The sequence below is a fragment of the Plectropomus leopardus genome, chromosome 10, assembly GCF_026936395.1.
Source record: "Plectropomus leopardus strain MGB_pleo_1.0 chromosome 10, ASM2693639v1, whole genome shotgun sequence".
In the NCBI taxonomy this organism is placed as follows: Eukaryota; Metazoa; Chordata; class Actinopteri; order Perciformes; family Serranidae; genus Plectropomus; species Plectropomus leopardus.
This window is the reverse complement of record NC_142185.1, coordinates 10,533,877-10,548,810: the sequence shown is the minus strand read 5'-3', so window position 1 is coordinate 10,548,810 and position 14,934 is coordinate 10,533,877. Positions and strand designations below refer to the sequence as shown.

At 39.6% G+C, this 14,934-nt stretch overlaps 1 protein-coding gene across 3 annotated transcripts in view; it reads left to right on the top strand.

Moving 5' to 3' along the window:
• LOC121949453 (neuropilin-2-like) overlaps nucleotides 1-14,934 on the top strand; it is a 124,564-nt gene that overhangs the window by 26,139 nt on the left and 83,491 nt on the right. For all 3 annotated transcript variants that reach the window (XM_042495145.2, XM_042495143.2, XM_042495144.2), the window contains exon 3: nucleotides 9,791-9,972. In XM_042495145.2, coding sequence (XP_042351079.1) covers nucleotides 9,791-9,972 — 182 coding nt within the window. The remainder of the gene's footprint in view (nucleotides 1-9,790; nucleotides 9,973-14,934) is intronic.

The window sequence follows — 14,934 nt, the reverse complement described above, 5'->3', positions numbered from 1 at the left end:
CATATTAACACACAGAAAGAGGCATGCATCTACTCACAGATGAGAGGCTTGCAAGAGGTAAATATGAATGGAGTCCTCCTCGTAAGTGTCAAATAAATGTAGTGGAGTAAAAAGTACAATATTTGCCTCTGAATTCTAGTGGAGCAGAAGTATAATGTAGCATAAAATAGAAATACTCAAGTAAAGTACAAGTACCTCAGAATTGTATATAAGCACAGTACCTAAATTAATAGACTTAGCGATGTTTCACTACTGTGTAAAACACTGTAAATGCATTTTGATATATACCCTGGACTACTTGATCGTATGCTTACATATATAGACACACCTGAGCGGCAGGCGGGTGTCCCGGGGACATGACCGAGAGAAGAGCAAAAGGTAGAGTGATGTGATGTGACACTGGCCTCAGGGCAGAAAGGAAAAAAGAGAATGTTGGAGGGAGAGATGAAGAGACTATTTGACAGAGAGAGGAAGAGAGTGGAAGCAGCATTTGGTGTGACAGTGGATGTTCGGTTACCAGCTGTGGGCATTTAGCAGCTGCCTGCATGTTTGAATTAACATCACAGCGACTCTACCAGCAGGAGAGCCGGGCGTCCAGACAAGCATCCCAGCACAGAGCTGGAAGACAATGTTATTGGGAAGCTACAGAAGGAAGTGAACACCTTGGGACCCAGATGTGCGGCACAACAATAGTTTTTAATCAATCAAAATTCTGCACCAGGCAAACTTTTAGGCACATAACAGAGATGCATAAAGATGTATGCACCTACAGTTGTGATCAGGGAGAGATATCTTGCTGCTGTTAGGAAACGTAAATCAGAGTTTAATCACTTGTATGCCATAACTCTAACAGCAATTTCTTTCTCAAACAAATAAAACTTACCCGAAAGTACAAATCTTCACTTAAAGTTTATGCTTAAGCTGTGGAAGTAACTGTCTGTGAGATTAAATAGGTCTGACTGGTTGCCAACAAGAACTATTAGGCTTTGCTCCGTTTTTGTGGTTGATAGTTAAGTCAGGCAGGCATTTCATTGTGTTCTTCCAATTCAACCGCAGAGATAAATCAGCAGTGATGTGGAGCTTTAATCAACTTGAGGTGCAGTTTGTTTCTCCAAGCCCAGAGTGCATGAACTCTAGACACTTCCACACTATCGGAAGTTATAAAAAGGCAGCCTCTGCTGCATAAAACACGTCCAGTGTAATCAACGCCATGCCTCGCCCCGTTTACCAAAAGACCTGGGCTGGATCCAAAATCACTCCCTCCTTCACTGCTTTTTGGACGATAGACACTCAATACTTTACTCAACAGTGAGCAGTAAATAGAGATTTCTGACAGTTAGTATTTATCATTAACCTTAACATCAACTAATCACAGCACATTGCACCTTTGGGGATTGTAAGAACATACTGTAAAACACATACAACACATTCTCATTGCAACTCATTAAATATCGCTGCTTGATCATACTGTTTGCGTCTACATATGATGCTCTAGGTAACCCTCTTCGTCTGTTGTTGATGTTTTGGGAGGGCATGTCAGTCAGTCATTGTCTTTAAATGTACAGTTTCTGCTCATAAGATGCATTCGGTTTTTTGCAAAATAAACTTAAACAGCAACAATGATCTTAAAACACTTCTTCACTTCTTATTTATGTTTATTTCCTTGTGCAACACAAGCATGTGGTTAAATTTAGACGCAAAAAAAAACAAAAAAACTATCATGGTCTGTCAGCCATATTGGATTTTGAAGTTGGGGTTGGTCAGGTTCTTCTAACTTTCTAAGTTTAAAAGCCATCTTCAGGGGGCGTTCCAATTTAAATTTCCAACCGGAATCTTGGAAATTCTGCCGTCCCAGTACACATGGAACGCACCATGACTTTAACACTACCCTGGGGTCACAAGAAAAGGTCTGAAATTTGAAGATTCGTTAAGCTCCAAGGTGGTGATTTAAGGAAATCCACTTTCTCTGTCACACACACACACTCAGGTAATGCAGGTAATGATGATAATATCAGTAGTCTGATTTACAGACACTCCCTGCAGCCCTGAAGGTCTGCCTGATCAATGTCTGTTACTGTAATGACTGTGTGTGTGTGTGTGTGTGTGTGTGTGTGTGTGTGCGTGTGTGTGTGTGTGTGTGCGTGCGTGCGTGCGTGCGTGCGTGCGTGCGTGTTTGAAGGACTGACCCTGATCAATGTGTGTTAAAGCCATAATGAGGAATCGATTGGTTGTCCTGGAGACTTCTGCCGGACACACATGCATGCACACGTACACACACACACACACACACACACACACACACACACACACACACACACACACACACACACACACTGTCCATCTGTCTGCAGTAATAGGCCTATTACTTGATAACAGTGAAGTCAGTCATCCTCCTCACTCTCTATTAACTGCTTCAGTAACAGACTAACTAGGGCTGCTTTTCCTCTACACAGGTATATGATTATATATTCAGGGTGCGAGTGTATGGGTCATACTCATAAACTAACACGCACCAAATGAAAACACAGAACATTAGTGAGTCCACAGGTCCATGAAAACAAAACAATTTGCTATCATTCACTTACTGTGAATCGCATTGTGTACTCGTTAAAATTAGTGCATTTTTTTGAGTCCATTAAGGAAAAAGAAATTTAGACTGAGGCAAAAGCTATGCTGGCTATATGGCCTCCCAGTTCTTAATTCAGTAGTAATATGCGAGAGGTTCTCTCAGCTGGGATTTTTAGCACTGCCTGTGAACATTAAGAATACCCTTTCAGGCTCTGTGTTTCAAATACTGTATAATGCTTATGAATATGTAGTGTTTGAAATTCTTTGTCTCCAGGGATGTGTATAGTGTATAGGAGAATGAGAAGTAGGAGTAAGTAAGAATCGTTAGCAGCAGCTGCTAAACTAGAGCCTGTCATGCCTTATGGGACTGATCAGTGCTGCTGGAAGCATCTTTGAACAGTCAGAGTGCTCGGGTGAATCCAGCAGCTCCATGATTGTTTTTCTAAGCTAACAGTCCATTTGTACTTCCCTGTAAACCAAAATAAATTTTAAGGCATTAGCTTGAATTGTGATAGTCAAATGACTGGAGGAGGAAAGTATGAGTATACTCATAGTTTCAGTTCCTATAAAAATGTTTGAATGTGGCATACCGTTATTCCACTTCTCTTTTGTCTAAATGCGCATGAGCAGATTGTAAATCTAAAAAAAAAAAAAAAAAAAAAAAATACAAAATAACAAAAAAAGGAGGAATGAAGACATCTTACCTATTTGTTAGGAAAAATAACACCCAGTAAGAGTTTGTGTATAAACATTCAAATTCCAATAAGTATTACATTAGTATTGAGCTGCAGTTTAATTTATCCTTAGACTTTCCTTTATATGCTTCAAAAAATATGAATGAAGACAACAAAACACCTGTAAAAAGTTTAAATTTAATCATAATACTAATGATTAAAATTTTGTTCTGAAAAGCGTTAGATATATAGTTGTAAAGTGCTTTACAAAAATATGAAATGACAGACAATGAGAAACAAAACAAAAGAAAATAATTAAAAACTGTTTAAAAATTACACAAAATGGGACAGAGTAACATGCATAAAATAAAACAAATATAATAAATAAAACAATCCATAAAATTAAAATCATGATAATGCCTTTGTATATAAATAGGTTTCGATTTGGACAGTTTTTTTAGGCACTTTTTATGATTGTTATGTTTTAATGGGCTTTCTTGTTTTTTTTTCTTTCTTTTTTTCAACATTGTGAAAACACTAACACACATTACTACAAGTCTGGCCGGCTTTTAGCTCTTGTTATTTTGTGCGTGTCTGCAGACGCTGTGTCTGCTGCTGAAGGCACCCCTGATGTTTGAAAGAAATGTGCAGGTGTAAGAAGACAACTCCCGAGCTGAGAGAGAGAACGTGTGAAAGCTAATTAAGACCAAAGCAGGAGGGAGGAGAAGGAGAGGGAGGGGAGGAGGGGTGGAAGTGCGTCTGTATCCAAACCTTTTCCTTGGTTCACGTCAGACAGGCTTTTGAGAGCTTTCTCGCTCATGAAACACCTCTACCCCCAAAACAAACACACACACACACACACACACACACACACACACACACACACACACACACACACACACACACACACACACACACACACACACATACACACACACACGAATCTAATAAGGTTTCATTCAGTTTTAGATCTACTTCCTCACTCTGTGCTTACAATCCTACAAATTATTGTCCTTGTTTACAGCTGTAACCTCTCATGTTACACATTTTGGAACCAACAGTTATTCTTTTTTTTCATAATTTCCTCCAGCATCTCGTACACTGCTTGTTAACGAGGGAATTTCAGGAAAAGTGTGGGAGAAACAAATTCAGACTTTGTGTCATTCCCTTTGGCAAGTCTCAGAAAATCACTGATTGGCTGCAGTGAAATATATTGGGGGAGAGGAGAGAGAGAGAGACAGAGAGATGATGGGATTAAACGATGAGATTTGTTAGAAGCTGTGTACCTCCTACACAGAGACAGATTGGACGAAACCTCAAACCCTTCTATAGATCCATCTGAGTGCATGGCTACAGGCTGTGTGTGTGTGCATCAGTGTGTTTACGTGTGGGACAGAAAGGCTGTGTGTTTGTGCAGGTCTGTGTGCTGACTTCGAAGTAGCTGTGTTAGAGGCACGGGGCTGCGGGGAGGGAGGAAGGGATGGAGGGACACCTGTCTCTGTCTATCTGAGGGGAGGAGTTGGCAGGGTGAATGCAGTGTCATGTTCTCTCACTGACTGCGTCCACACTGTGCCAGCTGAATATGAAATCTCTCCGTTTTGCCACACCTGAAAACAGAGCTTCACAACAGCCTACAGTATGGATGAATCTGCAAAAGAAAAAAAAAGCTTGTTGTAGTGTGGACAAGGAGAAAATAAGCTTTGGAAAACCTTTATGTAGGGCTTCTCAGGCTCTGTCAGAGGACATCATCAGGTTTTTATTCACACATGCAAGTTTTTTGAAAACTGGCACAGGAAAATGCAAGTTTATGTGTTCTTCTATGGAGAAAAACAGAAGGTGGCACTAATTCTTGAGTGCATGAGAAGAGGGTGCAAGAGATGACGTGATTAAAAGAACGTCAGTTGAAGCTCAGACAAAGGAGAACAATGTATGACTAACAACGCTGAACAATAGAAATCAAGAGATTTGAATAGTCTTTTAGCAGTCTCCTCATTGGCCCACACATGCCTGATGTTTCGTCTGCCGCCATTTCTGTAGGTCATCATTTATTCACTGAATCTGTTTCCTTTGCATTTACCATTCATTTTGTATTGATACACTAACTTTTCCAGTTCCTCCAAATATAAAAACTTTATAAAAACGTTATATTACTTTTTTTATATTTTCAATCAAGTTTTTGAATGAAAAATGTGCACACAAACTGATGTAACTGTAAAGTTAAGCTCTTCACTCCCTGTCAGCTCTAACTTTGACTCTATTACAATACAGCAAAAATGATGATTGAGAGCAGAAGGGGACAAAATGGATTCAACCAGCCGAGACTCAACAGTAACTGAGCTGTCTGTCTCACTCCTCATTTGAATTCAGCTGTGATACAGAATCTTACTGGTTTACAAAATAAATGAGACAAAGAAGAGATTTAACCCTTACCATGACATGCAAGGCTGAGGGTCGGCCATTTGTTTGGTGAGTGTTTGTCGCCCTAGTTTTTGCGTTGTTTCCTGCACTGTTGGCATTCGTCAGCCCTTGTGAGATCGAAACAAACCAATGTTAATTAAGTTTATTTTTTTTTAGCCATTTAGCTCTTTAGCAGAAATGGGTCACAATTGTTTGTGTAATTGTTTACTAAAATGCAGTAAATACTTTCCATTCATCCAACTTTAGATTATGCTGTTTATGTGCTAACTGGCTAACTAGCATCTTGAATACGTCCTGTCAGTCTTCCAGTTTCCCTTTTTTATCTATCTATCTATCTATATATCTATCTATCTGTCTATCTATCTATCCCATCCTCCATTTTCTCTCTCAGTGATTTAATAAATGGTAGCTTAAAATTCAAATATTCACAAAATTCTAACATCCTCTCTCCTCCCCATCTCTGCCTCCTCTGTCTCACCCACACATTGGCTCTTGGCCACTGGTTATGTGCCTGACAGCACATTAGAGAGAGCTAGAGAGGGAAAGGGGACAGAGAGAGAAAAGGAAGAAGTCAAAGAACGAGTGTTGAAAAGTAAAACACCAAAAAATAATTAGGGAAGGAGTGAGCCAGGAAAAGGAAGAAAAAGAGATCTTGTCAGGATACGAGTAGCCGTTAAACAAAGTTGTCATTTCACAAAAGAGGAGGAGGAAACTGTCGCTGGGATGAGGCGTTCTCTTGGGAAAATATGACAGGAACTGTGACACGTACACATGCGTGCGCACACATGCACACAGATGCACACACACATGCTCACGGCGCAGTGACAGCTTGCATCATAACTGGTGTTAGTTCCACGCAAAGGAGACACAAAGCATGATGGGAGAGTGGGAGGTGTATGACCCTCATTATGTCGGGAGCTTGCTCACCTGTCAGAAAACACACACATACACAAAAACACACCACAGACATGAATTTCAGGCACACACATTGTGAGAGCCAGAGCAACACACATCACAATGTGTCTGTGCACAATAGAGATCTCATCTGTGGACTTGGCAGCCTCTAAAAGCTAGAAGGGCTCTGTAGTGTTGAATCTGTGCCCATTGTCTGCGATTTCTTCATGTCTTATTGTTACAAGACGAGAGGTAATAAGACGAATGTGCACACACACATATACACACACACACACACACACACACACGCACGTTTGATAACTGTGTCACTCTGACAGCTGGAGTAATACAGGATCATAATGAAAGACAAAAATATCTACCACATATTTAATCCTGCCCATGTCAGCTCAAGTCAAGTCATGTGAAACCAAATTTGTGTATGTGTAAAGGTGGATTTGTAGTTGTGTGTCAGCTCTATGCAGACCCGATGTTGTAGCCTATGCAAGAGGCCTACGCCATTGTGTGCATTTATACTTGTGCAGTGGTGTGTCTGTGTTGCTCTGCAGTTACACCTCCAAAATGTGAGATGGCTGTAGGGTTGTAAGATTTGATTAATTCAAAACACACATTAAACATAGCCTAAAGCAACCATATTAAACACAGGTACACAAATTGGCCTCATTATAATTTGCAAGATTCAGAGAAGGAACACTTATCTTTTGCTAAACACATTTTCCCCACATATGCAACATGCTAATGTTATTAGCACAAGCCTAGAACATTTTACATTGAAGCCACGAATAACAGCAACATTTAACAAAGGTAATGTCACAACATTTGGCTAAATTATAACTCAAAAGATTCACCAACAACACAGTTGTCTTTACTATACACTTTTTCTCCATATATAAAACATGCTAATGTTATTAGCACAAACCCATGACATTTTACATCAGCTAGCAGAGGTTTCCTCTGCTCATGAACTCATGAAGAGATAAATCACACACAAGACTTAAAATAATATTTTGAAGGGGCTTTACTGTCTTCACATTTATTGCTTTTTTGTGGTTCCTCAAATTGAAACCATTGAACTTTAAGGCTTTTGAAACTTTTGGCTAAGGGTTTGGTTAAGTGTACTTGGTAATACATTAATATAGGTCATCTTAAGTTCCAATACGAGTGTTTATGTGTGTGTGTATGTGTTTTGGCTTCTGGGTCCAGGAATGATAGTTCACATGACTGTAGATGCATGCTATCAAATAGTGAAAAGATTAACACCTCTTTTATATTTGTGTATCTTGTGTGTGTACAATAGCAACAACTACCATGTGTGGTGCTTCTGTCATCCTGTGCCACCTTTAACTTCTGTTGACCTACTGACAAAGCTTTCTGTTGCTTGTTTATGATATGTTTGAAAAGTAAATTAATATTAAAGCTTTCTTCTTAAACTGTATGGAATATGCAGGGTATGTTGGGTTCCATTGATGTTGATGCATATTTATTTGGTTACCATAGAGAAATGTGGCAAGCTCAATATTGAAACAATTAGAGACACTGTGATCAGAACTGATCGATATGATGAATGTTGGTATGCAAATGAAATCCAGCGATAAGAGAAACCTTATTTCATTGACAATTCACTCAACTCAAGAGTTAAACTTTATGTCTTCTGTCATGTTAGGTTGCTCAAGGAATCTCCCTCCAGGAAGCTATTTTAGAGGCAGGCAGGTGTGTCTTTGGTATCCAGACACAGAGGCAACACTCCTGCTGGGGGTCTGGAGACAGGTCTTTACATTTGTGGTCAGAAAACATCAAAGAATTGGGAATAAAAATAGATTTCAAGTCAGAATGTTCCCTTCATGGTTGAAACGAAATGTCCCATGCAGCATGTCTGTCTGTATTTCTGGTTAAATTTTGATTGGATTGTGCCTCTTTTAATTTTTTTTGTTTGTATAAAAATTACAAAGAACTATAAAGAAATTGCAACCCTTGATTTGATATGACAGAAACATTGTCACTTTTCACAATTCTAGTTATTGATATTTCCCATTAACTTGTGTTTAGCCTTTGAGGAATCCTTATTAATCATAATCCCTCTGTTCCTTCATTTAATTCTGACATGATTAGTCATATTTCAGCACAGTCTTTGTATGAACTGTGTAATAGTCGGCAAAAAGTCAGAAATATTTCTAAGGGAAGATGAAGAAAATGCTGAAGTGACCTGAATCTGTAACTGTAGAAAGTGGAAAATGTGAATTTCTCTTAGAACTGCCTGAGTTACAGACATTATTGAGTTAGATGTAAACGAGTCATTTGTTCCAGATTACTCAGTTTCTAGCATCAAAGGCTGCAGGGTGCATCCATAGTTCACAAGGCTCACACACTCTGACTTTGACCCCATGTGTAACATTAAGCAAAAGACAGCATTGAAAACATGGCATTGCTTTGAAAATATCATGGAATCACTGTGAGAAAATCAAACACAGAATGAGTTAAATTGGTTGCGTGAGATCAGGAATCAGTTTTGTTTAGTATTTCTCTTTCTTTTATTTGTTTGTATAGGTTGTATTTGTGTTCTGTAGACCATTAAGCCTGTAGCAGCTGGAATATATAATCACTCGATTACAGAGCATTTATTGAATCCCAAAAACGGTTTCTATTTCTATTTTGCCTCATGCAGGTGGTTCTTTTCCTCTGCCGCCATCTGTGAACTGCCGATGTCTTCAGCTGCATTCATTTGAATTGTAATGACACCCATGCTTCTGCTGATAGTAACTGTGCTTTCTCAAGTCCCTCTAGCTACTGATAGATGCAAACAATTTGCTCATTGCTTCCGTTTTGTACCCAAATCCAATGCGATGCCTGCCAGATGAAAAAACTAATAAAGAAAAAATGAAAAAACCTAATAATAGCAGAGGCGAAGCAGCTTGAAAGGATTCAACAATTTCCTCTTCCTCAAATTAAAGTCTTGTCTCCCCTCTTCCACAAAACAACTCATCAGTACATTAATTAAATGTCTGTACATAACACATGTACAGTAGATATTTAACCCTGCAGGTTATTAATGCCCCTGTGGTGTTGCATTTCACTGGGAGTGATATTTGCAATCACTGTTTCCATGAGCTGCAAATGTCAGAATAGTAATAAAATTGTGTAGAGATTTAGTAAAGTGCAGTTAACCCCAATAATGTTTGTAGAAGAGGAGGTTTATAATGATATTTGTTTGTCCTCTGCAGATATGACTATGTAGAGATCCATGATGGGAACTCGGAGTCAGCTGACCTGCTGGGGAAGCACTGCAGCAACATCGCCCCTGCACCAATCATATCGTCAGGGCCCTCACTCCACATCAAGTTCGTATCGGACTACGCCCACCAGGGGGCAGGCTTCTCACTGCGCTACGAAATCTTCAAAACAGGTAAATGGATGCTGCCGCTGTTTTTATGCCTCTGAGCTGAAGAGGCTGTTCATCTGTTGGTCCATTCGATCGTCCGTCCATTTCACTTTTTTGTGCTATGTTTCAAGAAAGCCTTGAGGGAATTCAGATTTGGCACCAAATGTCCCCTTGGACCAACAATGAACTGATTAAATTTCGGTGGTCATAAGTCAAAGGTCATTCTGATGTCATGTCCATCCAAATCTTGTGAAGACGATATCTCAAGAAGCCATTGAGGGATTTCTTGTTGCAAACATCTACTTTGACTTAGCGATGCACTGATTAGATTTTGTAGGTCAAAGACCATTTTATTCTCATGAATATCTCAAGAAGGCATTGAGGGATTTTCCTCAAATTTGGCACAAAGGTTCACTTCGACTTAAGAATGAACTGATCAGAATTTGGTTGTCAAAGGACAAAGGTCACGGTGGCTGTGACCTTACAAAACATGTTTTTGGCCATGACTCAAGAATTAATTAGCTAATTATGACAAAATTTCACACAAATATCTAATATGATATTGTGACAAAGTGATGACGTTTTATATCTGCAAAGTTTAAAGTCAACTCCACATTATAATGTGTTCTGGCCATTATTTAGTATCATGACTCAGGGACAGGAGGGAAGACACTTGGTCAGATACTGAATTGGTGACACTTATCTTGGGTGCTTACTTTGAAACTGTGCTGATTGTATAGATCATTGCTGCTTGGAGGAAATTGTGTGAGACACATCATTTTTTTACAGACATGGATATAAACTATCATCATCTTTTTCTTTTACTTGATACTCTAAAAAAAAGACATTAATTTTGATACAGACAAGGTGATAGTAGCAGGATGGGAAACTCCTCTGGATGGGAAACTGTTCCAAAGATACTGAATACTGCACTGTATATCGTGCAGGAAATGTGTGACAAATCAGGAGTAAATTATTGTTTCAGTTAGTGTGTGTCATAGTGGTGCAGCATCAAGAGGGCATCTTAGATTTTGATATTTCACTCAGTGTTAAGTTGGTGAGGCACTTGAACAATCAGACACAGATAAAAAGTGTGTGTATGCAGAACAATGTCATTTATTCTCTCCATTCTATTGTAGACAGACAACAGAGAGTTGAAAGAAAATAAGGAAAAGAAATTGAGGACAATATGCAGCAAAATTCTCAGGCCAGACTTGAACAGGGAATATTGTGATAGCATGGTGAGCTTTTTAAACCCTTTTAATCCAGGATGCCCCAGTATGCTTTCTTTGTCAAATAAAGCAAGAAAGTCCTGGGAATTTTGAGAATCCAAGACTTACAAGAAGGACCGTATCCCTGTAAATGACATGGGCAGACTTCTCGAAAGTGGACAGAATTGTAGAATGATTGCACCTTTGCAAATAGTCTATTATTAACTGTATTACAAGCTACTCATAGAGGACTCAACATGCTTCATTAGGTGACCAAGCCTGGTTTATCCCCCCAGTGTCATGGGAGACAGAGAGTAAGAGACGAGAGACACAGCAGAGGACCCTTGAGAGCCTTTTAGACTGTCCAGGCGAGACATCTCTCCCCTTCATGGCACTTTGTGTGTATGCATATGTGTGTGTGTGTGTGTGTGTGTGTGTGCGCGCTGACATGGCTCTCCTTCACGCTGCCATGGGTCAGCCAAAGCGAGACCAATTGAGATCAAGGGCAAGTGAGACAGAGGGGCGCATAGTGTCGGCCCCACAGCCATCTTGTCCCGTTCCCCCTGAAAGCATTCCACACATGCCCGCTTAATTGAGTCCTGAGCCCTGTTCCCCTGGGATATACACACGCACACACACGCACAGAGGGCTGAGGTTACTAACACAACACGTGCGGATGTCGGTGTTTCTCACTTGCTGGCACCAGTCTGTTGGGATTTCGTGTATGTGTGTTTGCGTGTGTTTTGCGCCTGACACAGTCCACCTGATGGACTTAAAAACAACAAGGGTGTCAGTGTTCACACCCTAGCACCCTAGGGAGAGGAAGAAAGAGAGACAAAGAGAGATTTGTGAATCAGTGAATTGATTTAGGATGTATGACTTTCTAAAATGTACCAAACTAAAAACATGAAACGCTGTTAGGGCAGTTTCATGGGAAACATTTAGATGAAGTCTCTATGTTTACAGTTGCTGTTATAGGAAGATATTCATAAACATTCACTTCAAAGTTTCAGAAGAACATTAACTGTGATTAACCCTTTAAAAACTTGGCCTGAATTTTTCAAAAACATGGAAGACAGTAAGTAAGGAAAGAAGACATTACCCCAAACTTAGCAAGAAATCTATAAAAAGTACAAGAACATTTCCTGAAAATTAGTTTTTAAAAAAACAGAACAAACAAAAAGGTGCTTAAAATTATAATATTTTGGTAACAGAGTTTTAAATTTGTAATTTTGATAATTCTAAATATAGTTTTTACCTAGCTTTTTCATTTTTTCCTCAGGCATTTTACCTTAGCTTTTTTTTTTTTTTTGGATAAATGCAATAATCTCTTGCAGTTTGTGGAACATTTCATACTAAGTTGCCCATCGCCTGTTTTTCATGTTTTGATTGTGAAGGTGTCTAAAAGGAAGCGCAGCAAAAGTGATATTGCATCAGGTTTCAAAGGGTTTAAACATGAACATAGCCATATTGGACAGAGTTCAAATGATTTCACATGACCACAACTGTTCACTAATTAATTGGCATAATGCCTATTTCAGCAGGATGACCTTTTCTGTACCTTCAATATGGTAAAAATCACTTACAAATTTTCACTTCAAAAAATTCATTCACTAAGGTTAGGATTCGCTAGGGTGAGGGTTCGGGTTGGGATTAGACATAATAAATAAGCATTTGGTTAGGGCTATAGAACAATAGTAGTTGTGGTTAAAAGAAATTGACTCAGTATGAAAATGGAAATGAACAGCGGTCTTCCGTGTTAAAGTCTGACCTTTTGTCGATTCATCCACCCACCCTGACTTCTAGTTGAGGCTAGACAAGGGCTTTGTCCCTTAAATGTAATCTAATTCTGTTTGGAGGCATTCGCTGAAATTATGATTACTGACACATTTCTTGCTTAGACTGGCTGTATTCAGATTACCATCAACTAAATCAGACTGTTCCATGAACTCTTCATACATTTTCCTGAACAAATTCATACATATCCCAATCAATACCAATGCGCTGAAAGTAGTAAAGTAGGAATAGGTCTTGAGCAGTCCAGGCATACAAGGCAGACTATGAGGTGGACTTTCCGAAGGAGACCAGTATTCGGAATCGTGTGAACTTTGAGTCATTTTGAGGTATTCCCTCACCATATTTCTTTTCCTTAACCTCAGCTCAGTAACTTTATGTTTATTACATACTTTAACGTTAAGGATTCAACATCATTTGTAGAAACCCTAATTGATAGGATATTATATGAACCGTTGTATGAGGATACATTAACTACAAAGATGTACTGGTTATGTATTGTGGTTTGTCTCTGGCTGTGTAATCACGTGTGTATGTAGTTGTATGTGTGTACCCAGCCTTTCTTGGCAGTAATAATGGAGCCATTTGGAACATTCTAGCTGTTGCCATACTGCTAACAAGGTCTTATTATCCTGAAAGGTGCAGCAGCAGAACGTCTGGTTACGTGGGTGACTATATTTTGTGTGTATGTGTATGTGCTTGTGTTATACATACTGTGCGGCCTCCTGGTGAACTGCCTGAATATTGCCGCCTTCCCACCAAACACTTTTGGAATAAACTAGTATGTACCCTAGACATGTAACTAGACATTAGATCAGTTTTGCATCTCTACCACAGACAGTTGTCATAAATGTAGGAGGGTTTGTTACCAGATTGTAAAAGCCCTTTCACTGCTCCATATAGCTCTCACTGCGATCCCTTTTTACCAACAATGCAGAGGTGCATCTCCACTTCGCTCATTGTCCTCGTAACAGAGTTGCACACTGGCTTTTTCTGGAGGCTGGAATGTCAAGAGTCTCCGTAGTAATCAATGGAGAATTTCAAAATAGCAGATTTCTGTTTTTTGCACTTAGTCCGTACCGAGCAAGAGTGACGATTTTCTTTTGACCAGTAAGTGGCTCTAGCTCCACCTCTTACTATTGGATCATTTTGCTAGGTACCTCAACAGAGGTCTTTGACATGGGACAATCTCTCTTACTGTCCATGTTTCTATCATAGATAATTTTTTCTCCTCTTGATTCCTTTATCCCCTTGTCTGGACATTTCGAAGGGTGGGTCTCTGCCACAATGTCTGTGTCTGGGGCCTGTGTTTTGGAGTAATGAGAATGTGTGTGTGTGTGTGTGTGTGTGTGCGTGCGTGCATATGCGTGCTTGCGTGCTTGTTGGTGGAGATTGTCCCCCACTCTCTGGGTGTCCTAATTACTGGACCCCTCAAAGATTAACAGTGTAATCAGTCTGGAAATGGCACACATAGACACATATCTACAATGAAAAACATGCACCAAAATTACAAAAGCATGCATTTGATTTCTGTCATATTACAGTTACATTTGCATAACGTACAGTGCACATATACAGCTTATAAATCTAGACATATAATGCTTTGATACAAACATGCACATGAACAAAGACTTGTGCATGCATGCTAGCAGACATCAAAATTAAGGGCAAACACAAAAAATACTTGAAGACAAAAACATACACACGCCACACTTGTTTTTGTTTACAACTCTGTCACTATGGATACTGTAGTAAAATTCCAGCCAATGGGAACACAGCCACCAGAGTGTGGCGACCAATCAACATTCACTGTCTAGGCAGTGTGCCCCCAGCTGTTATCGTGACCCAGAACTCTCCAGACACACACAGACATGTATGCACGCACTGATGCAGGCTGGACGGTTACTCATAAATGCGGGGCAACTTGCATGTCTGCACGCACATGCTTACTCACAACACACACACATGCACACGCACACGT